General features: G+C 41.2%; 2 protein-coding genes across 2 annotated transcripts; both read right to left on the bottom strand.

Moving 5' to 3' along the window:
* Positions 1 to 224: 224 nt before the first annotated feature.
* LOC127933865 (actin-related protein 3-like) lies at positions 225 to 13862 on the bottom strand. Its single transcript, XM_052530909.1, has 12 exons — positions 13699 to 13862; positions 12585 to 12640; positions 12210 to 12334; positions 9211 to 9321; positions 8993 to 9088; positions 8811 to 8918; positions 8425 to 8568; positions 7497 to 7670; positions 4852 to 4944; positions 4658 to 4783; positions 4495 to 4578; positions 225 to 954 (listed from the first exon to the last, which is right to left on the bottom strand). The coding sequence occupies exons 1-12, from the start codon at positions 13740 to 13742 to the stop codon at positions 859 to 861; spliced, it is 1257 nt and encodes a 418-aa protein (XP_052386869.1). The 5' UTR covers positions 13743 to 13862; the 3' UTR covers positions 225 to 858.
* Positions 13863 to 20740: 6878 nt separating this feature from the next.
* On the bottom strand, positions 20741 to 24364 carry LOC127934676 (N-myc-interactor-like). The gene is made up of 9 exons (XM_052532210.1): positions 24267 to 24364; positions 24110 to 24157; positions 23879 to 24037; positions 23687 to 23803; positions 22614 to 22779; positions 22406 to 22512; positions 22139 to 22325; positions 21194 to 21297; positions 20741 to 21121 (listed from the first exon to the last, which is right to left on the bottom strand). Exons 1-9 carry the CDS (start codon positions 24300 to 24302, stop codon positions 20918 to 20920), a joined length of 1128 nt encoding a protein of 375 aa, XP_052388170.1. The 5' UTR covers positions 24303 to 24364; the 3' UTR covers positions 20741 to 20917.

Here is a 24364-nt window from a genome sequence, read left to right as displayed (position 1 = left end):
TGACATTTAAACAGATTGAGAAGTTAGAGTCTGGAATATGAGCTGGTTTGTGTCTGTACTAGCAGCTCGACTATTAATAAAAGCGGGATTGTTTGCTCCCAGTAAGCTTTTACTGCACTTTAAAACAGAGATAACATGCAGTATATTGAGAGAATAACTGACACTCCTGATGGAGAAACAGAGCAGCCCAAACACACCTGAGGATCATCACACAAACACCTTCATTAGAAACCATGAGCTTTTATTGGAATGTTTCTCCATTACACTTAGAAATGCCAGCCATGTCTGCCTTCTCAAAACGAGCTTCTGCTAATACTGATTCTGCTCAAGCACATGTTCATTTGACCGTCTGCCATCAAGAATAAACGACATCCGAAGATAAAAGCAGTCGAGTATCTAAAATGCCATGAAGAAAAAGACAGTATATGGGATATTTTTTAACAGTTTTCTTTTAGTAACACATTTGAGAGATGGAAAGCAAATATGAAAGTAGAGAAGGAAATGCTTAGCTTTAATGTGGTAGAGGTTCAGGTCATAAAACATTAAAATAAAGAAGAGGATGGAGCCAAACACAATTCAATGTGATTCTTTACACCTTAATGACAATAGTGACGCCAGTCCAGTTTCATCATAAACCTCATGATCAGAGTTCAGTTACAGACGGCACACACTCACACGAGACAGACTGAAGTGCTTTCGGCTGCTTACACTCGGATACAAATCAACAAAAACTCAAGAAACCCGTCGTGTGGTGAACCGGTGCATCGGGGACCAACAATAGAAAAAGCATTTCTCATTTCTGCATCTGCTCCCTACCATCCCATACGCACATGTGTGTGTGTGTGTGTGTGTGTGTGTTTAGGACATGACACCGAACACAGGGTTGTGGCGGCAGATGCTCGGCCCGATCTCTTCGTAGTCCTTCTTGGTGTGACACACTTGGTAAAACTCCGGCTGCAGAGACACACACAAACACAGAGGTTTAACCCTAACCCTGCAGCGTGAAGGTAATGACAGTCATTAGTAAACATCAGTGTAATCCAGTTCTCACTGCACAGTCTCACACACACACACACACACACACTGCATAATCGATTATAACTGATGGGAGGAAATGCTTCGGCTCACAAAGGCCAACAGACAGCGGATCTGAAGCAGTTCATCTCTGACGCGTTCAATTAAACAGGCTTTTATTCAGATAAACATCTCTGTGTGTGTGTGTGTGTGTGTGTGTGTGTGTGTGTGTGTGTAAACGGGCAACAGCGAACACTCCTTCTGGAATGTTTTTATCGTACAATAAACTAATCTTCAGTTTTATTAAATAGATTAATTAAAAATGTGTTTCCACTTCAGTCGAGCCGTTTAAAGCAGCGCTTCTCAAGCAGACGTCTGGGGTCAAAGGTCACTAGAGGAATTCAAGGGATTTAGATGTCTGAATTGAAAGGTCACGTCAAGTAATAGAATCTTACAACAATATTGACATGTTATACTATGGTTGGCCCTAATAGTTAACCAAAGTTTCCCAATCTCCAGGAGAAGTCCTCAAGTGTTCAAGTGTGTGTGTGGAGTGTGACGAGACGGTGAGGCGCCGCTGTGCTCACACTACGGGATTTTTAGCCTGATTTAGCCCCGATTTCCCCCTCGCAAGAATCAGAGGAAACATCTTGCGAGCACCTCGATCTGTCCTGCGATCGAATCTCCAACCTCCCGATCTGCTCGCACACAAATCAGGGCAGCCCCGATTATTATCAAACATGTTAGATATTTAGGATTTAAATCGGGATGATGATGGCTATATGATTACGTCAGTACTTGCACAGCCAATGCGCAAAACCAGTGATGCAGGGCTTCGTAAGCTAGTGGAGATAGAGGAAACTGTCCTGGACAAACACAACGGTCTGTAGTGTGTGTGAAAACACATCACAACTGTAAGTAGATATAGGAGCGCTGGAGTGAGATGAGTGAACACCAGGTGAGGGCAGAAAAACAGCTTGACGATCTGCTGCGTGACATCACAATAATCTTGATATCTTGCGGTGCGTGATGTGCCACGATGTTCAAACCTTGTAGTGTGTGCATGTTTAATATTTGAGGGAAGATTATCTGCAAAGATTCTCCTCATGTGTGTGCTGCAGCCAGATTTCAAAATCACAAGCTTTACTCCTAAAATACTCATTTTTGCTCATACACATTAGGAGTAATCTTTCAAATCTGTAAAGACACTACGTTTTATTTGTGTGCACTCACAATAAACAAAACATTGTGCTTTTGTAAAATAAAGAAAGCAACAGGATGCACTTTCTGCCGTCTCAGTCTCTGTGAACTTTCTGAACTCTGAAACGGTTTAAACTTGCCTCACAGACACGACAAATATATTTTTGACAGATATTAATATATGATCTTCTTTCTAATGAACCGATTTAAATGAAGAATGAATATTCTCAGATAATGTAATCTGTCTGACGCATGCAGAGAGGTGACACTACTGAGGAGATGACGAGTCGTGTCGCAGACTTAATCTCTTCAGCCGAAAACAAGACAAGCACCAGTTTATCAATAAATGATGATAATCTTAATTCAGATCCTGATGTTTTTTCAGACACATTCATAATCATTAGCTTCTGCAGCACACTGTGGCAAGATTTATGAGCACTTATACTATGTAGGCAATTAAAGGCCCATTATTATGATTTAGCCTAAATGGTTTATTAATAAATGTGTGATCAGTCGACTAATGCTAAAAATTAATGACTTCTAGTCAAACAGAAAAATCTTTGGTCAAAGACAGCCCTAGTTATAACAAATATATATTTTCTAATGGGTAGAAATTGAGTATTAGATCTTTTTTAAAATGCACATCCTTAATCCTGATCCCGTCATTCCTGATTTACTGCATAAAGATTCAGGATTCAGGAAGAACTTCCTTCACTGAAGAACATTCAGCGCTTTAAACTTCTGGAGTTTCAATTATTAGAGTTTCTTACTTTGATCTAATTTCTGTCAATTATAAACGAACATTAAAAAATTAAACCGTCATGACAGCAGATGAACTATAGGAATACTGTTTCCAATAACAAGAGAACGTGGAGTCAAATTAATTTAATTTCCTTATTAAGAGCCCAAATGTCTTATTCTGATTCACTGATTAGATTTAAGAATTTGACTCAAAAAATAATTCACACTTTTAGAAGAAAAAAGGTAAAAGAAAAAAGGTAGGCTTTATAAAAGGTAAAAGGTAAAAATTCCATTAAAAAAAAAAAAAAGTAAAAAAAGTGAACTAATTGAAAAGCATAAATGTGAACGGACCACCACATAGTTCTGTACATCATTAAAACTGTCACTATAACGTATTTCTCCGCGGTTTAACGACGTCATGTGACCTGTGCTGGCAAAAGGAGTGTAAAATCACACGGGTTATTTTGAGCTACAGGCAAAATAATAATAATTTAATATTAATACAATTCTACAATATCCTTATTTGTACATTTTCTGAGAGGATTTCATTACGCTGACATATAACGGAGTGCAATCCTGATACACACACACACACACACACACACACAGAATTACAGTATTTCACACACATATACCCTGCTCTGGATTAAGTGAACGCTTGAGGAACTGTTGGGGAAAACATCTGATGTGAACATTATATTAGATCCGTGTATTACAGTAGGACATCTGTAGCATCATCAGGATCTTAATCTCACAAGAAAAGAAAAGAGCATCACGCGCTGCACTTCATACGACTGCTTTTGTAGTTTTAATAATCAGTTTATTTCTAATTAACACACAAGTTATTTTTACCTTTGATTATTTTTCGCACAAGAAAGTTTTAGTTTATATCTAAAATGATAAAGGTAATACATTATTTGTTTCTTTCTAGGCTACTTGTTCTACTGTTTTTTGTGCATCTTTTCTTATTTATAAGAGCAAAGATAAAATAAATAAAAAAAATCATTGTATTGTGATTATTAATAAGAAAATATGGAAGACTTCACTATTGATTTCGAATGGGTGAACTATCCGATTCCAACAAATCATTTTGCAGATCTTTTAATGGATGTCTTTTAATTATTCCCCAGTTAGTTTTAACTGCTCATTGCGACTGGTTTAGTCCGCACAAGTCACGTTACTCTCACGAGGAAGCACATGTGGAGGTGGAAGATGGCAACAACGCTTGCACGATGTTTCAGATGGTTAGGCAAGTGTAAACACATGAATCAGATGTGGGTCACAACCGAAGGAACCCTAAACTGACAGCCATAAACAAATCAGATATAGGTGATAAATCTGCACTGTAAACCAGGCCTATATTTCAGTGTGTGTGTGTGTATCTGTGTGTGTGTGAGAGTCTGTGTGAGTGTGTGTGTGTGTGTGCATGTGAGAGTCTGCGTGAGTGTGTGTGTGCATGTGTGTGTATCTGTGTGAGTGTGAGAGTCTGTGTGTGAGTGTGTGCATGTGAGTGTGTGTGTGTATCTGTGTGTGACTCACGGTGGACGCCAGCATGGATCCTCCGAACCACACGGCGTAGCGCTGCATGTGGTGGGTGATGACCTGCACGTCGATGGGTTTGGGCTGGAGGAGAGGAACAGATGCAGATAGTGAGGTGTTATGTCTCACACAGATGCTGCTGATGTCCTGCTGTGAACCTGACCTTGAGTTTCCCTCCGCTGAGCTCCTCGCTGAGCTTCAGACGCGCGTCCACCGTCCTCTTCAGGTCTCTCTGCAGACGCCGGCCGAAGTCACGGAACATAGTGGAGCCGCCCGACAGGACCACGTTCTGCAGGAAGAGACACGGGGTCACACACTGAACCATCAGCGCTGCTGACCGTGACACACACTACTGACCTTATAGAGCGGACGGCGCACATCGATCGGGCAGTTCTGAATGACCTCGTCCACCACCTCAGAGATGGGCTGAGTGAAGTCTGGGTTAGCAAACTGAGAGAGGAAACAGAGTGAGATACACTGCTGAATACACTGCTGAGTGACTGCGCACGGTGTGTGTGTGTGTGTGTATTGTGTGTGTGTGAGAGAGAGAGAATGTGTGTGTGTGTGTGTGTGTGTGTAAGATAGAGTGAGAGAGAGAAAAAGAGTGAGATACACTGCTGAATACACTGCTGAGGGACTGCGCACGGTGTGTGTGTGTGTGTGTGTATTGTGTGTGTGTGAGAGAGAGAGAATGTGTGTGTGTGTGTGTGTGTGTGTAAGATAGAGTGAGAGAGAGAAAAAGAGTGAGATACACTGCTGAATACACTGCTGAGGGACTGTGCACGGTGTGTGTGTGTGTGTGTGTGTGTGTGTGAGAGAGAGAATGTGTGTGTGTGTGTGTGTGTGTGTATTGTTTGTGTGTGTGTGAGAGAGAGAATGTGTGTGTGTGTGTGTGTGTGAGATAGAGTGAGAGAATGTGTGTGTGTGTGTGTGTGTGTATTGTTTGTGTGTGTGTGAGAGAGAGAATGTGTGTGTGTGAGATAGAGTGAGAGAGAGAAAAAGAGTGTCTTAAGGGGAAGTCGTGGCCTAATGGTTAGAGGGTTGGACTCCCAATCGAAGGGTTGTGGGTTCTAGTCTCGGGCCGGACGGAATTGTGGGTGGGGGAGTGCATGTACAGTTCTCTCTCCACCTTCAATACCACGACTTAGGTGCCCTTGAGCAAGGCATCGAACCCCCAACTGCTCCCCGGGCGCCGCAGCATTAATGATGAACACTGCTCCGGGTGTGTGCTCACAGTGTGTGTGTGTGTGTGTGTGTGTGTGTGTGTGTGTGTTCACTGCTCTGTGTGTGTGCACTTCGGATGGGTTAAATGCAGAGCACAAATTCTGAGTATGGGTCACCATACTTGGCTGAATGTCACTTCACTTTCACTTTCACTTAAAGACATCGTTCAAGCTTTTAATGTGAAACTAGTGACAGAACTTCTTCTCAAACCTTATAAACAGTAACTTAAATAACACTCTTACTCTTTTTGCCATTGTTGAGAGACTGACAAACCCCCCAAGTCAGATTCCCACTGAAATGCTCTCAGACAGCAAATGCAATGAGTTTACTTCTTTCTTTTCTGAGAAGATCATCTATATCAGGAAGACGATTAGCACATCCTCAAGTAATGCAGAGGTCAGACAGATTCGGCCAAAATATCAAAAAGATACTATGTCTATTTTTGAAACAATTGATAGCAAAATTCTGGAAGACATAGTGCAGCACCTAAAATCATCAACCTGTTGTCTTGACACACTTCACACATCTTTTTTCATAAGTGTGCTTAACTGCTTAGAAGCAGATCTCTTAGAAGTGGTGAATGCCTCACTTCTTTCTGGGACGTTTCCAAACTCCCTAAAAACTGCAGTTGTTAAGCCCCTCCTGAAAAAGACCAATCTTGATAACACCATTTTGAGCAATTTTAGACCAATATCTAATCTTCCTTTTATAGACAAAATTATAGAAAAGGTAGTTTTTAATCAGCTGAACAAATACTTAAACTCAAATGGATACCTGGACAATTTTCAATCTGGTTTCCGACCGCATCACAGCACAGAGACAGCACTCATTAAGATAATAAATGATATTCGCTTAAATTGTGACTCTGGCATAATATGGGTGCTGGTATTGCTAGATCTCAGTGCTGCGTTTGACACTGTCGATCATAACATACTTCTACAGAGACTGGAAAACTGGGTCGGGCTTTCTGGGATGGTACTTAAATGGTTCAGATCATACTTAGAAGGGAGAGGCTATTATGTGAGTCTAGGAGAGCATAAGTCTAAGTGGACGTCCATGACATGTGGAGTCCCACAAGGCTCGATTCTAGCACCGCTCTTGTTTAGCCTGTATATGCTTCCACTAAGTCAAATAATGAGAAAGAACCAAATTGCCTACCACAGCTATGCTGATGATACCCAGATTTACCTAGCCTTATCTCCAAATGACTACAGCCCCATTGACTCCCTCTGCCAATGCATTGGTGAAATTAATAGTTGGATGTGCCAGAACTATCTTCAGTTAAACAAGGAAAAAACTGAAGTCATTGCATTTGTAAACAAAGATGAAGTGTTCAAGGTGAATGCATACCTTGACTCTGGGGGTCAAACAACTAAAGATCAAGTCAGGAATCTTGGTGTGATTCTGGAGACAGACCTTAGTTTCAGTAGTCATGTCAAAGCAGTAACTAAATCAGCATACTATCATTTAAAAAACATTGCAAGAATTAGATGTTTTGTTTCCAGTCAAGACTTGGAGAAACTTGTTCATGCCTTTATCACCAGCAGGGTGTACTGTTGTAATGGGCTCCTCACTGTTCTTCCCAAAAAGATCAGATTGTGTACGAAATGTGCTATATCAATAAACTTGCCTTGCCTATGTGTGTGTGTGTGTGTGTGAGAGAGAGAGTGTGTGTGAGAGAGAGAGAGAGAGAGAGAGAGAGAGAGAGAATGAATATATGGGTGAATATATCATTATATAAAGACTAGTGTTTTTCTGTAGGGTGCGCCTGTCCAAACCTCCGGGTGGAAGAAGATCTCTGGTCCCAGGAAGCGCTCGTAGCCCACGTCGATGGTGAACTCTTTCTTGCTGATGGCGTTGATGCCGGTGTACTGCTTGATCCATTTAGATCCGTCCGTATCGTACTTACTGAACTCCTTCACCAGATCAGGACAGACGTAACTGAAGCGCTCCTGCAGCAGAGAGAGAGACGCTCAGAGACTGGAGGAGGACTCACACACACACACACACACACACACACACACACACACACTCACTCCCACACACACTCTCTCTCTCTCTCTCTCTCTCTCACACACACACACACACACACAATCACACACACACACTCTCTCTCTCTCTCTCTCTCTCTCTCTCTCTCTCTCTCTCTCTCTCTCACACACACACACACACACACACTCTCTCTCTCTCTCTCTCTCTCTCTCTCACACACACACACACACTCTCTCTCTCTCTCTCTCTCTCTCTCTCTCTCACACACACTCTCTCTCTCTCTCTCTCTCTCTCACACACACACACACACTCTCTCTCTCTCTCTCTCTCTCTCTCTCTCTCTCTCTCTCTCACTCACACACACACACACACTCTCTCTCTCTCTCTCTCTCTCTCTCACACACACACACACACTCTCACACACACACACACACACACTCTCTCTCTCTCTCTCTCTCTCTCTCTCTCACACACACACACACACACACACTCTCTCTCTCTCTCTCTCTCTCTCTCACACACACACACACACACACACACACACACACACTCTCTCTCTCTCTCTCTCTCACACACACACACACACACACACACTCGCACACACACTCTCTCTCTGTCTCTCTCTCTCTCTCTCTCTCTCACACACACACACACTCGCACACACACTCTCTCTCTGTCTCTCTCTCTCTCTCTCTCTCTCACACACACACTCACCTTGACGGCTTTGGCGGTCTCCAGCGACTGCTCCGGAGGGATGCCCACCTCTCTCTCTCTCAGCAGCTGCTGTGTGAAGTAGGTGATGTCTCGACCCGCGATGGGAATGTGTTTAATGCAGCTGCCGATCACGTAACCCTCCGCCTGTCAAACCAATCACAGCAGAGCACTCACGGTCACTTCCTGTTCTGTGCTAGTCTGCAGGAAGTGGTCATGAGCATCCAAACACCACCACGTGATCAGACACCACAGAAGAGCATCAGACGTAACGTGAATATGAACGGCTGTTTGAAATACAGTAAAACGACTCTCTTCTGCGTGCCAGTTTCTACATGCATGACATTATATTACTTAAAGAGTGTGTGTGTGTGTGTGTGTGTGTGTACCACTGGAATGACGTGAGTAACTCCGTCTCCGCTGTCGATGACGGATCCTGTGAGGGTTCTCTCACCGACCTGTCGAGACGTCCATGATGCTGCCAGAGCCAGAACAGCCTGACAAACACACACAGATCAGCACTGGGAGCACGTGTGTGTGTGTGTGTGTGTGTGTGTGTGTGTGTGTGTACCTGCACAGCGATGTACAGCCCCGGCACGTTAAAGGACTCAAACATGATCTCGGCCGTGTACTCGCGGTTCTCTGGAGTGTTTAGAGGAGGCTCGGTCTGCAGCAGAGAAACAGACACGTGTCACAGGAAGTGATGCGTAGAGCGCAGTATAATCTCAACGCAGTGCTTCAGGTCTCAGCTGAAGAAGAGACGTTAAGTAGTGATGAAGATGTCCTCACCAGCAGGAAGTAATGGTCCTCAGGTTCGGCTCTCAGATACTTGAAGATCACCTGCTCCATAAACCTCTCCATCAGATCCCAGTCCTCCACGATCCCGTGCCGGATGGGCCACTGCGGAGACACACACACACGCTCAGAGATCACACAGATGACATGTGATGATGATGAAGCTGGAGCAGGAAGCCTTCATCATCACGGACCGCAGGTAATCAGAGAGAGAGGAAGAGTTCAGTACATGTGTTCATCCTCAGATCTTCAGAGATCAGCAGGAGTGTGTTTCTTCATCAGGTTTGGAGAAATGTAGCACTGCATCAGTGTCTCAGTGACGGCACCCATTCACTGCAGAGCATCCACTGATGAAACACTGATGCAGTGCTATATTTGAAATATTTAGGAACAATTATTGATGATAAACTCAAATTTGAAAGTAATGTAGAGTCTGTCAAGTCACCTTTATTTATTAAATTAAATGTATTTTTATTATTATTTATGTAGTGCTTTTAACAATACTGACTGTGTCAAAGCAGCTTTCCAATATTAAATGGGAAAACAGTGTGAATAATGAAAAACACAGACAGCAGCTTGGTCTCTTCAGGAGTGTGAGGAGCTGTAGTGTTCACACAGACTCTAACGGAGGTATACAGGACAAAGATGGAGAGCAGTCTTACTCAGAATACTGTTAGTGATACAACAACTAACTCTCACGAGTCAAGTAAATAAGATTCCTGGCTACAAACAACTTTACTTCAGGTTTTATTTCATTTATGGAAAGAAACATTTTTAATGTGCAACCTTTTTAAAGATCAGGGGCCTGTTCTTCGTACGTGGCTAACTCAGTTAGCTGGATCTGATTGTTGATGATTTGGCGTGATCTTGGATCGTTTGGTTCTCCGAAGCTCATCCCGGAGCTGCTGTCATAGCAACAGATCCGTCTCGGGAGCAGCTTATTTCATGTAAACAGGATTAGATCGCTTCAACCGGATCTGATACTCAAAATATGTCTGCTACCACCGCTACTTTATTACAAGAGTATCGTACTGATCCAGGGACAATAGTTTAAAATAATAATCATTAAAAAATTATTTAAAAATAATATAAAAATGCTGTGTAGTCCGTAACAGCCTACTATAGACACTCCAGTTTTACTCACTGAACTATTTATTTGTCATAAAATTACTTCATAATTGTATTATTCTTACACACATGCTGTACAGATAATAGAGTCGTGCATTATTTTGACTGATGATGATATTATGGGCGGGGCTTGATGGAGCGCAGGAGATGCAGATAACATGATATTGACCCTTAAGAAACTTTCATTAATGCTGTCACGTTACAAATCTGTCCAAATATAAAATGAAATGAATAGATAATTTCTACATTTAAATAAAAATGTAAAGACTGCACAACTATTATAAATTGCGAATCTAAATTATTTAAAAAAATTCTAATAAAATAAAAACATGTATCTATTATCGGTTTCATGTATCTATTATAACATTTATGTAGTTTTGTTTGCTTGGCTGTTTCCTTATAAAAGTCCAGAAATGTGTCAAGTTTTTCGTCAGGTGTCGTTTTAAATGATATGACGTCATTACATTGCCGTCTTGCCACCAGCCAATCGCTGCACTGCTGATCATGGTTTCGAGTATCGATACATATCCCCTTTTAAGAAAACACATGAACGCGCAATTATCTCCGATAACTCAATCCAGCGATACTAATCATACACAACAGGTGTGTTCGAAGAACCCAATGAGCCGGATCAGGATTAGCACGATGATATCATCTTGGATGTGTCATTTGATCTCGGATGTAATGATCGACGTATGAAGAACAGGCCCCTGGCTTACACTCCTCTGGCCAGAAGAAATAATTTATCCCATTGGCAGATTTTATATTAAATGGGATTGTGGTTTGAAGGAAATGCAAAAGAGTGGTTGGTAGCACAGTGTTTAATAGATTCAATGGAATAAATTGATTATATATAGTTCATTTTATAATGCCAATTATATATATATATATATATATACACACACACACACACACACATAATTTACCTCATTAAATAAACTATAATTTATAAGCTTTTTCCTTCTGGTGCCTGAAAAGGAGGAATTTTGGTCAATATTTAGCTAAATGCCATCTGGTTTAGGCCGGTCATGGATGATGATGATGATGATGATGATGATGATGAAGCTGCCAGTAGGTGGCAGCAAGCCCATGCTTTAATAAATTATCGAATCATTGAAATGAAACAAGTATTTCCTGCTGATTCCATTAGAAAAGAAAGAAGTGAGTCCATCTGAGTGAACGGTTGAATCACTGACTCACTCGATTCACTCAAAATCTGATTCATTCAACGAACAAAACTGTTGTATAAAATTAACAGCACATTTGTGCTCGCGCAGAAAAGTACATTACTTGTGCAAAGAATATAAAAATGTACAAACTCACACATGAGTATTTTTCAGTCACTGCTTGAACTGTAAGATCACTGTACTCTACCAGACTTCAGTGCGCAGTGAGTGTGTTCAGGGACTCGATGCTAGCTGTACTAGCGTCTCTCCATCCCACACATACAGCACAATAACAATGTCAGGGAATGACTTTCAATCATAATCAAGGGAAAATCATACTGTTGTCATCTTTTTATTTTTTTAATTTCAATAGTTGCACTTGAACTATTTTTTGTGAAAAATGATGAAAACTGATGAAAATGATGAAAGCTTGTAACAGAACCGAGTTCTGATTGGCCAATAGCTGTTATTGAGTTTGTGAATTATCATAAGTGATTTAGAGAATTTTAACATTTCACTTGCATGATAAGTAATAAAACACATCTTATTGTAAAGGGGATGTGGTTTTATAAAGTTAAACAAGACGCTTGTGTGATATTTCTCACACACATTATGTGGTTTGTGTTCTGCCAGTGAACACACACAGATCACCCTAACCGTGAGCTCTGCAGTGACACACACACACACACACACACTCACTTTGGTGGCGTAGTTGGGTTTATCGATGGCTTCGTCTCCGATGAAGAAGTCCAGGTCATCCACGCCCTTCATCATCCTCCTCTGGGCCTGATCGCCCACCTTCGCCGACTCTTTGATGGCGATACCTGCAGGAGAAAGGCATGATGGGAAGTGAGAGATGATCAGAAGAGAGGAAGTGAACTGTGATACACTGACGAGTGAACACAGCAGGTGAGGGTTTAATATCTGGAGGATGATTCTGATCACTTCTATATGATGCTTACAGTAAATACAATCAGCTGACACAACAACAGACTGAATCTGAGCACATAATTAGGATTATTTTTACAATTAATTGAGCATTTCAGTTAAAAACTCACACAAACACACACTCACATGAGGGAATGATGAACTGCGGCTCCGTGTTTCCTGCATATCCCAGTTTAGTGTACCTGGACACACACACACACACACACACACACACACACACACACGGATTACGGTGATGTTCAGATCAGTGTGAGGATGATATCAGACCAAACCCAGCCCTGCACGAACGACATCAGCAGATTAGTACTGGCTTCTTCATGATGAAGGACCAGAAATCAAACACTAGATTCATTTCTTTAACATCACACACTCAGAGCGATGATGACATCACTAGAAGCAGACACGAACCTTTGCATTGGAGAAGTATTTATTTAAGTCTCTAAACGGAATGAGTTATATTTAGCGCACATACAGGGTCTGACACACACACACACACACACAGACAGACACACACACACACACACACACACACACAGAGAGAGATCGAGTGCAGTGGATGTGTTCCTGTCTCTACAGGACTGACTCCTCGCACTCTGTTCAGTTCAATCACATCTGAACGAATCAAAACAGAACAAACGACTGACAATAAAACATACTGTGGTTATAAAATTACACATTTCGGGGTTTCTTTTCACAGTTTAAATCGGTTTACTCTCCGACAGTGAACAGAATCATATTTTAACCCAGTTAATGCATCTTAAAGGGTTTGGTGTTTTTCTCTGTTTGCCCATATAAGGCCTCAGCGAGAATACGGAAGTGGAGGAAGAGGAAGCAGATGTGCGCATGCGCACAAGTGAAGACAACAGATTCAATCATTTCCCCGCTCTTCAAACTCTTTTAGTTTTTCATTTTTGCCATTAATTTAATAATGTAACACGATCTGCTGCACATTAGATGTTATATTATCGTTAAATCGGCGCGCTTAAAAGCTGCGCGCTCCTGGGAGCTCCGCGTCGCGCGTCAGGCGCACAATCACCGCGCGTCAGATTGCAGGAGCGTCGCCGCTCAGGTCCGCGCAGAGAGACGAAGATGACATTACTGGAGCAGCAGCGGACAGACACTTAACAGACAGTTTACAGACGGAGGACGAGCGATCAGCGCGAGGACGGGTCTCTGCAGGAGCTCGCGCGTATAATGCGCCGGTTTTCCCGTGAAGAGGCGAATCGCGTGAAGTACTCACCCTGTGCCACAATCCACCACGCATGCCGGTAACCGAGCGGCCATCTCAAATGCGTTCCGGAGAGCTCCGGTGCGAGCGATCAGTCAGTCCGTTTGTGCGCGAGGCGGAACCCGGAAGCGCCAAGGGAAGCGATTGTCCACTTCCGCATTCAAGCGCGCACCCTACAGTGGCCGCGAGCGTCACACGGGGCGTAGCGGCTGGTGGGCGGGGCCCAATGACTGGTGGGCGGGTCCGATCTGGTCAAACACGTGGCTGCGCACATACCAGACCTACGGAGCCCGTGAGGTGACAGGGCCGATGTTCTGACGATGTGTGCTACTCTATCAGATTTTGCTACATCCCATAAAAACATATCATGCTGGTACATACAACATACACCTACCCCAACCCTAAACCCACTAGGGGTGTGAATCAGATGGTTCGTCACATATGATATCAATAGATACAGACGGTTGGTCTGGGAATGCCCCCGGGAACGCCCCGTCACGTGATGTGAATTTAGCCTGTGGGGGAAAACATTGCCTTGGCGACAATTGAAATAAACGGGACAATCACGCCGAAGAGTTGCTGTGTGGTTTTCTGTACCTCCAATAAACTAACAAATTATGAATTTAAGTTCTACATCCTTCCCAATAAACATACAGAGCTGGAAAGGATTACAAAATGGCTACAAGCAATAAGTTGTGAGGATGATCAAGGGAAGTTGTGGAATCCCGAGACTAAGCATGTGTGTGTGTGCAGTCGCATTTCATCACAGGCAGGCTATATTAACATCGTGTTCATTATTAACATTATCAAAACTGTGTAAGGTTGTTTCAGAAAGTGGAATGTGTAGACAACTGATGATGTGTCATCCAGTTAGTTATAACATACTTAATTAGGTATAAGGAAGCTATGTCCATATATGGTATATCCCTGTGTTGAGGTGCCCCCTGGGAAAGAGGGCGGGGTGTTCTGGCGGGTGAATGTACTTGCTTCGTGGTGTTTGTGGGCTCTCCAGGTTGGCTAATAAAAAGTACGAGCCTGAAAGATATAAACGTCTCCGTCTCTATAACAAACTACATGGTGTCAGAAGTTAAAATAAGTCAATAACAGAGGACATAATGGCTGACGGAGGTCGCTGACCAGACCCGCTGATTTTCGACGGCAACATAGCAGAAAACTGGCGAAAATTCAAACTGGAATTCGACATATTCATCGCCGCAGCTCACAGCGAAAAGCCAGATAAAACTTAAGCCTACATACTCCTCAATCTTGCAGGACCAGAGGCGATTGAAAGAGAGCGTTCCTTTTCATATGCTCCAGCGATATTGGCTGATAATGAAGCAGATATAGTTACGCCAGCGGAGTCAAGGGAGGATCCAGAATGTTTGAAGCGAAAATTCTGAGAAATTTGCAACCCAGAGACAAACGTGACGATGGAGAGACATTCATTCAACACCAGAAACCAAAATCCAGGCGAAACCATCGAAGCCTATGTGAGTACGCTGAGAAATAAAGCGAAAACATGTAAATGCATATATAATTAGCCTTATCATTCTACCTGAAGCAAAACTATGTAACGTTAGCCTAGTGTCGAACATAAACCCACTTAAAAAAGCATGTGGACACGTAACAACTTAGTTTTGTGTCAGAACTTTTACACTTTCATTCATAAATTCACCCCATCTGTGTTTGCGAAACGATTGAATCCAGTCAAAAATAGAGTTTGCTGTATAAAGCAGAACGTCACGGGATTTGGCTGTTTTTGAATGAATACATCTATATTAGGGCTATAAAATGAATCAAATATCGATATGGACTAGTGTATATGATATTAAAGTTAAAAGAGACTACAATTGTTTATTAACTCCCAAATGCAACCAAAATATATAACAAGAACATTTCTATGAAATTTTAACATTTTGTACCTCAGTTGGGACATTCACAAAAATATATATATATTTTGGCTGCTAATATGGGCTTAGTGCTAAAAAGCTTTTCTACATATAACCAAATTACAAGCAATAGCAGAAAATAAATAGAGTACAACAAAGATATAAGTTCAATAAACAGTGCTTATCAGGTTTTTCAGCTGTCTAAAATACATTTCCAGCTATGCTACAGAAATGTAAGGCTAATCACATGTAAAATAACTGCTTCACTGTATAAATCAAATTAATAATTTTTGATGTTACAAAGGTTATTTAGTCAGGAGCAGTGAAAACTTGTATTTTTCAACATTAGATTTATAATTAGTTTGCTTTCACTTTAAGAACGATGCATGGTATTAATATACTGATACACATGCCTTTTCTTTCTCAACTGTTTACGTTAAGATATGTCTAACCGACTGTGTTTACTAGGATATTTGACAAAATGCGCATTTTTATTACATTTTGAACAGAGGAAGTTATAGAGTGTTGCTTTAATGTAATAATAATGATAATAATATACAAATATTAAATTCAATGTTTAATATTAATAAATATGAATGATCTATTTTTGATAATCCCAGTTTGCTATGGTCACGCAGGTTTGTTTACGCATTAAATCCATGGCCAAAAGCAAAACATGTTGTTCCCTCAACATGACATAAGGATTTCATTATCTCGACAAAATTATCTCATGGCCAGGAAATATTATCACGTTCCCACGAGTTATGATGTCATGACCACGTCTAAACTAAGTGAACCGAACATGTCACCTCAGGGGCACCATACTGCCAGCTGACTGCTCTTTCAGTTTCAGAGAATGACATGATTGTTTCGCTTATTGTCAAAGCATAAGCACACACACACACACACACACACACATGAACACACACTAAACAAATGTAAGATGTGGAAAGAGTGCTGACACTTCAGTCAATCTGTGTGTATAAATATGTATGAAAGTCAAGTCAAGTCACCTTTATTTATATAGCCTTTTAAACCAAATACATTGTGTCAAAGCACTGAGCAACATTCATTTGGAAAACAGTGTCAATAATGCAGAATGATAGTTAAAGGCAGTTCACCATTGAATTCAGTGATGTCATCTCTGTTCAGTTAAATAGTGTCTGTGCATTTATTTGCAATCAAGTCAATGATATCGCTGTGAATGTGTCAAATATAACTTTTAATTTTGATTGAGAAATAATGTCAAACATCACTGACCTGCTCAGGGGTCAGGGGTCAGTCTGAAGCAGTGGGTTTAAAATCAATAAAACATTAACACATTGTTTAGGTGCACCTGTATCTTCATAGAAAGATCAAAACAACATGGAAGTCTTGCTGAGTTTGTTCTGTGTTTGTTCAGTAACATGACGTGGACATGAATATCTCTCAGTGTAGATCTGTCTCTGGACAGCAGGTGGCGCTCGTGCTGGACTGACCTCAGATCATTAGGAAACTCTTGTGCTGTGTGTCAGTTTGTGTTTAAAGTCTATGTTCTGAGTTTGTCACACCACAGAAAATGTGTTATTAACCACCCAGATCAATTTGAATAAAACCAAAAAACAATGTAAGTGAAATGATTTATCAGACAGAGCAATACGAGTCATAATCTGAAAACCACGCCCACATCTGGGGAAACATTCTGGGTTTTTAGCATGTTTCCTGTACACCTTGTTACACAGCAGCTTTTAGATCTTGTTCTGTTTTTGTTATAAGTCAGAAATGACAAGAAATGCCTCCCGTAAAACAAAATCAATGGAGAAGGTTGGATTGTTGAAAACTGTTTATATCTCCACAGTTCAGTACTACATAGTTCAGTCTTTGAGATGAAGCTTCAGATCAGAGGTCTCCACCCGTTCCTCCACCAGCAGAAGCTACACACACACACACACACACACACACACACACACACTTTAATAAAGGTTCCAGAGATCCTCTGTTTACACTCAACCACAGGTTTAACTCCTTATCCGGGCCGGACCGGAGGGTTTAGCTGGACAGTCCTGTTTGTCCAGCGCAGGCAGTTGTTGCTCATAGATCTTCTGGTTTTCTCTCATACACAAACACTCTTACAGTCATTCTTCTGTCGTGAGTGTGTGAGTTGTCCTTTAATACACTCCAGAGCAGCCACATAATCTCCAACTAGGCTTTTTTCAGAAAACTAAATAGTCCTTTCTTATATTTTTTGCTGGAGGTGAATGAGCTCCATGGTTCATCAGAACTTGTTTCAGATTTGAGATCTGATCCAGAGACTGGCAGAATAAAAAGATTCACGATGACCCAGTTTCTGAACTAGCTTTACATGTCGTTGTTTAATCAGGATGGATCACTTTATTGTGTACACCTCTCTCGTCTTATAAAGAGAAAAAGAAAGAGGAAATATTGGGTCCATCCACTCCTGCGGTCGCGTGGAGAGGAAGGAGTTCCATCTTTATCAAGAAGAGCCGGATTATCCAGAACGATTCAAAGCTCTCTGTCATGTGAATGTCATGTGCTTTGCCAGTGATACTGGAGCCGGCCACATAAATATTAAACAAAATCATGAAATAAAAGTTTAGAAAGTCAAATGATACCTTTATGTGCTTTACAGATGAACTTGAAGTCTTTATTCAGTCGAAATGTTCAATAATATATAATCTACAGATGAACAGATGATTCATTTAAGTCAATCTTTTAAACAAATCATTTCTTTTAGCGAAACCAATGGTTCATAAACTGGATCGATATGAGGTGCAGGGCTTGTAAAATCGCAAACGTCCCGGAGCTATTGTGTTTTCCATCCGGAGCTTGCACTCACTCAAAGCACACGGTGAGAGCAGTGTTTCAGAGAAGGAGCTCACACAGAACTGACTCCTGTTTCTCCTATCATTGCTTCTGAATGAACACATACACACTAAATTATCCTGTGCATTATTATATTGGATCCGTGCACTCGGTCTGTAAATATCTGCTGTTCCAGTAGTGACACCCATTCTGTTTTTAACAATCCAAATAACATGTATTTAGCATATTTTTTTGGATAGTAATTCAAATGGTTTCCTCTGATGTAAAATAGAGCACAGACAGAGCCATTGTTTATATCAAGAGATTTCTTTCAGTTATATAAGTTTTTATTTGATTTAAGTTAATTTTATTATTTAACATTTAAATTTCACAAAATATGCAGCATTGTCTTTTGTCTAATAATGAAAGGACAAATTTTTATTTATAATTTGTCTTAAATCTTATTTTGTAGAATTTTTTTTATTTTTTTATATATAAATAAATTGTAAGAAAATTGTATGGTGTGATCTGTATTGTGAATGTTATTGCATCGCTACATCCCGATATGCTACAGGTTTTTGCTGATCACGCTGATTTGTCACAGTAAAGTTGTCAGCCAATGTTTTTTTTTTTTTTTTTGTGGGCTAGTTAAATTCATTTTGGGCTACCAAAACCTGAAGAATGCCCGTCTGAAGGGCTACCAGGGATTTGGAAATTTTGCGACCCCTGAGGTGTTTCCCAAAAGCATCATTAATAACGACATAAAGTCTGGTCCATTCATTAAACACATCTATTGTGTAACTTGGTCAACTGTGCCAGGGGTTTTGGCTACTTTTATTATGTGTTTGGATTCGTTTTGAAGCTTGGAATGCAGCAAGAAACAGCAAGGAATCCCATTCATTATATTCAGATTGAATTTATATTGACTGGAAGATTTAAATCACAAACTTTTCTTGTTGTGGAAAATTGATGTTGTTAAAGTGCAGTAACTCATGATCAAACTCAGTCATTAACACACAGCAGAGGAAGAGTCGTGTCTAATGCATCACTCAAGCAGAAAATAACTCATCATGAAGCGTTCACAGACTTTCTGCTCCAGGTGGAAGGCCGTGGTTCTGTGCTGTGAGTGATTAACAGATCTAGAGTCAGTAAGAGAGCGACCGGTGTCATGGAGGAGAACGAGGAGGTGTTGAGAGACTGGACATCACTGGAGTCTGGAGGTCAAGATCTTCCTCACGCTGCTGTACAGCGTCATCCTCACAGATTGGTCTTCTTGGTATTGACTGATTTCCCCTTGGCAGCTGTTGGTTGGTCAAACTAGCTCTTAAGGCACAGTCTTAACACTGTTCCCCTGCGTTGCCAGATTGGATGCACAGTTTCCAGCCCAAAAGCTCACAAAAACCCTCCCACTCCCACAAAAAACATCTGAATGCTTTTGTGATGCAGGGTCACAGTCTATTAGCCTTCATGACACCCATGTCTGGATCTTGCCTAATTTTGATTGTTTTGTTGTTAGATGTTTTCTGATGTTAGTAGTTAATAGATTTGGCTGCTTACCCGGAGTAACTTCTGCCTATTCTCAACACACATGACACGGGGAGAGCTTTGATCAATCAGCAGGGCACAGCAAAGCCTTGTGGGTAAATATGGAGGAAATATTGAGTGTTATACAGCTGATTCTGTACCATGCTATAAACTGAGAAGTGTTTGTTGGACCGGCTGGATCTGCAGACGTCTGGATGAAGAGCATCACCTAATCTGTGAGGGATTCCTCCAATCATGAGCTGAAGACAGAAGAGGGATGATATCTCTAACCTTACAGAAATGATGTTCACCACAGAGATGAGACGGAGAGCAACTGGAAACCTGGTCCTGATGCACATTTCAACCATTTACTTTTTTCTTTAAAATATATAATCATATTTGTCACCAATTGACTTTGACAGTCTGTGGAGTGAATTGTCCAAATGAATGAGGAAGCAGGTGAAACAGTTTAGTTATCTGATCTGTGTACGGTTAGTTGTGGAGTCAGGCTGACATCATCATCATCATCTTCATCATCACACACGTGTGAAAGTGCTGTATGAGACGTGGATCTGTGATGAAGAGCGACAGGATCTCAGTGAAAGTTCACTTCATCTGAACATGAGCGACCGGCTGAAGCTGGAACACAGCCTGCTCTTTTGATTAGTGTCTGATCTGATGTCTGTGTAGTTCACTAAAGTTCACCACGGATGACCTTTAGCTCAAGATGAACCCACTGCAGATCACATCGGAATACACTTTGATTTAGCATCTGTACATCAACATCGGAGCCGTTTAAGATAAATCAGATTCTCATTTCAAGATAAATCTACTATCGGTTTGAACTATAATTGCATTTTATTATTCAGTTTTGTCCTATTGTTCCAGAAGACAGTGATCTGACTGATTTAATCAGGATAACCCCACACACAGAACAGCATGTAAATATGACTAATACATCACGGATCTGGAGTAAACCCTGGCTTTTGTTGTATTCTGAAGTCTATGTTTGCTCCTCAAGCTTCGTCTTCTTTGCCGTCCTCGCTGAAGAAAGCCGTCAGCTGCGCTCCATCAGGAACGTATTTGATGTGCTCCACCTCTCCTCCGTAGTTGCTGGGCTTCTGGAAGTGTATCTCCAGATGATCCTGAAGATCTTCTTCATCCATCAGCGCCTGGATTCCCCCGAGCAGCACGGTGCGATGCGGTGTCCCCGAGTACGTCTACAACATCACAGCGAACACCATCAAACACACGTCCTTCTGCACCCGACAGATTGTGACACAGAGACACACCTGAAACTTCCTGAGCTGATACTCGTACAGAGGAAGAACATCGAGCACCACATCGCTGCCGGTGTCCACACAAAACTTCCCTCTGTGAACCAGATTCTCTGCGACTGAAAGTGAAAGCAGGAGAGCCGTGATGAAGCTGAACCCGTATCTGATAACATGACATCCGTCCACACACACACACACACACACACACACACACACACACACATATTAAACCACTACTGTATTATCACTACTGTATTATCACACTGTTGTCATGTCAGTTTGTTTCTCTTATTTACTAATAATACATTTGTTGCTTGTTTGTTATTGCAGAGTTTCTGTGGGATTTTAAAGATCAAATATAAACTTTTCGATGTTTTTGAAGACCTGCGATAGAATCAACTGGCTACTGAAATAAAATATATAGATACCAAGGTGTGTTTCATTTACCATGATTTTGTTTATTTAATAAAAGAATAATGCCTACAATATCCATTAAACTGAAGGAATAACTCATGTAAGTGAATAACTGTGTAGGAAAGAACTATTTAGCTGTTGGTCTGAACACATGAAACATCGCCTCACTTCTGACAGAGCTGCCTTCCTCAACAGTCTCATAAAACACTGATGCTTTTGAGAACGGCAGCCCAGAACAAACATACATGTTCAGTTCAATTGTAGCCTACATGGTTTGTGCAATTACATTTATTTACTGTAAATTGAACATTAAAAGTTCATATTGATCATGTTTTATTCTGTAATGAGCGAGCTAGTGTTAGATTAGTGCTTTTGTTAATTGTATAATAAATAAAAAGAAAACATATACAAATAGAATAAAATGGAGAAGCAAGTTTTTTTTTTTCAAGTCTAAAAGGAGCAATTCTTTGGGCTCTGAATGATATAGAAGCTGAGAGCATGATGAACTGATACCGTTAAGATCCCAGTAACAGTGCACAGACACACCTCCGGTGCTGAGGAAAGTGACGCGGCCCGAGCACGTATCCCTGTGGTACTCCAGCTTCTCCACTTCCCCTCCGCCTCGACTCACTCTGGAGAACGACAGCTCCAGCCGGTCTCTCATTCGCTCCTCAGGTAAAGTGGGCGGGGCATTACAGAACCTGACGCTCTTCTTTGACACCTGGATATGAACCTGAACGAACAGAAGTAAGCGTCCTCTATTAAACAGCAGCTCACATCAACAGACAACACATAACTTCTGAATCTCTCCACCTCAAACTTCACGGAGGGATCCAGAGATAAAGCGTACGGCTTCACATCCATCTTGGCTTTGTCACAGGCCACCGAACACTTGGCCAGTCGGAGGATCTGCTCGGCCACTGAAAGACACATTAGTGAGAAAAACCTGACAGAGCCTTCCTAACCCCAGGAAACGTAAAGTCTCCTTTAGTGCATGACTCTGTTAGATCTGCCTCCATACCCTTCTCCTCCTCGAAGGTGATGAGCGCCTGTCCTCCCTTCAGCAGGAGCGAGGGTCTCTGTGTGACCGTGAACACACACTGCACCTGATCATCCGCCTCCTCGTCCTCCTCTCTCTCCAGCTCACGCACAAACTTCACCGCCTTCACCGGGATACTGGCCTCGATCTGCATCTCAGAGAGATGAGGGTTATTAATCACATACAGACATAAATCAGCCTAGAACATCATATCGGAGTCAAGCACACTTTGCATTGTGGGAACAGGAAGATTTTTATTGTTTTTAAAGTGGTTTATTTTGCTCATCAAACTGCATTTATTCATTCAAAAATACAGAAAAAAAACTGTAATATTGTGAAGTATTATTCTACTGTAAATCATCTGTTTTCTGTGTGAATCTGTGTAAAGTGTAATGTATTTCTGTATTTTCAGCATCATTCCTCCAGTCTTCAGTGTCACATGATCTTCAGAAATCAGAATAATATGATGATTTATTATTAGTGTTGAACACAGTTATGCTGCTTCATATTTGTTTGGAAACAGTGATCATTTTTCAAGATTTTTTGATGAATAAAAAGTTTGATGAAAAAAGGAAACCTTTTCTAACAATAACAGTCTTTAATATCACTTTGTATCAATTTATCACATCCATGCTGAATAAAACTACTAATTCCTTAAAAAGCTTTTGAACGGTAGTGTACAGTATATAGTTACAAAATGTTTTAATACAAAATGTATTAATTCTGTTCTTTTAAACTATTTATTTATCAAAGAATCCCGAAAAAAGTATCATAGGTTTCAAACAAATATTAAGCAGCAAAAACGTTTCCATCACTGATAACAAATCATCATATGACCGAAATAAATGACAGATATTTAAGGATATTCACACCGAAAACAGCTATTTTAAATTGTAATAATATTCCTCGAGAGTGAACTACATCTGATCTGATCCTCTCCATCTTCTGCTTTATTATCACTAAACGACTTTGATCAACACAAGTAGCTTAAGTCTGTGATCGGTTAATAAATCGTAGGCTACAGGTAAAGTCTATGCACAGATTGTGAGTAAAACCTTGAATCTTCGCTGTAGAGAGTCAGTTTCGTCTCTCTTGAGCTGAAGCTTCTGCTGAAGATCATGAAGCTCTCTCTTCAGATCCTGCTGGACTCGATCCAGACTCTTCCTCTCCTCCTGAAACCAGGACAAACACAATCTTCAGCATCTGATCTCACTTTCAGAGTGATCTGATCACGCCTCGACATTCACCTGCGCTTCCACAAGATCTTTATTAAACTGGTCAAAAATCTTGTCTTCGTCGTCCATGAAGCTCTGAAGTTCTGCTTCGGCTTTTCTCTTTTCAGTCTCCGCTTCAGCTTTCTCCAGGAGCAGTCTGGATCTTTCAGTGTCTGCAGACTCGATGAGATCCTGTCAACATCATCAGTATTAATCAAATGATCGTTAGGTCGTTATTGATCAAGTGCTCTGGATCGTTTTCACCTTGTATTTCTTGATTTCCGCCTCAGGGTCGCTCGTGTCCGCTCGAAGCTGTTTAAACACGAACACATACAAGGTTTTCACTAAAGAGTTATAAAATATCCAACAGAATTAACTTTGAAATCTCAAAAGTGTGTGGTTTGATGTTGTAAACACGTACCTCGCCGTTGACTCGATTTTCATCGGCGTCAGACATAATTCACCGGAAACCGTGATGTGAAGTGAATGTGAACGCAGTGTAATCCGAATCAAATCACC

This window comes from Carassius gibelio, chromosome A18 (genome assembly GCF_023724105.1).
Source record: "Carassius gibelio isolate Cgi1373 ecotype wild population from Czech Republic chromosome A18, carGib1.2-hapl.c, whole genome shotgun sequence".
Lineage (NCBI taxonomy): Eukaryota > Metazoa > Chordata > Actinopteri > Cypriniformes > Cyprinidae > Carassius > Carassius gibelio.
The sequence above is the reverse complement of the archived record's forward strand: the minus strand, read 5'-3'. Positions and strand labels throughout refer to the sequence as shown.

Excerpts from the sequence above, each read along its gene's own strand:
- LOC127933865 (XM_052530909.1), bottom strand. The coding sequence starts at position 13,742 with ATGGCCGCTCGGTTACCGGCATGCGTGGTGGATTGTGGCACAGG. Across the intron at positions 12,335-12,584 it reads GCAGTTCATCATTCCCTCAT|GTATCGCCATCAAAGAGTCG; the intron begins GTGAGTGTGTGT and ends TTTCTCCTGCAG. Across the intron at positions 4,945-7,496 it reads AGATCTTCTTCCACCCGGAG|TTTGCTAACCCAGACTTCAC; the intron begins GTTTGGACAGGC and ends TTCCTCTCTCAG.
- LOC127934676 (XM_052532210.1), bottom strand. The coding sequence starts at position 24,302 with ATGTCTGACGCCGATGAAAATCGAGTCAACGGCGAG. Across the intron at positions 23,804-23,878 it reads AAGATCTTGTGGAAGCGCAG|GAGGAGAGGAAGAGTCTGGA; the intron begins GTGAATGTCGAG and ends TCCTGGTTTCAG. Across the intron at positions 22,326-22,405 it reads ATCCCTCCGTGAAGTTTGAG|GTTCATATCCAGGTGTCAAA; the intron begins GTGGAGAGATTC and ends CTGTTCGTTCAG.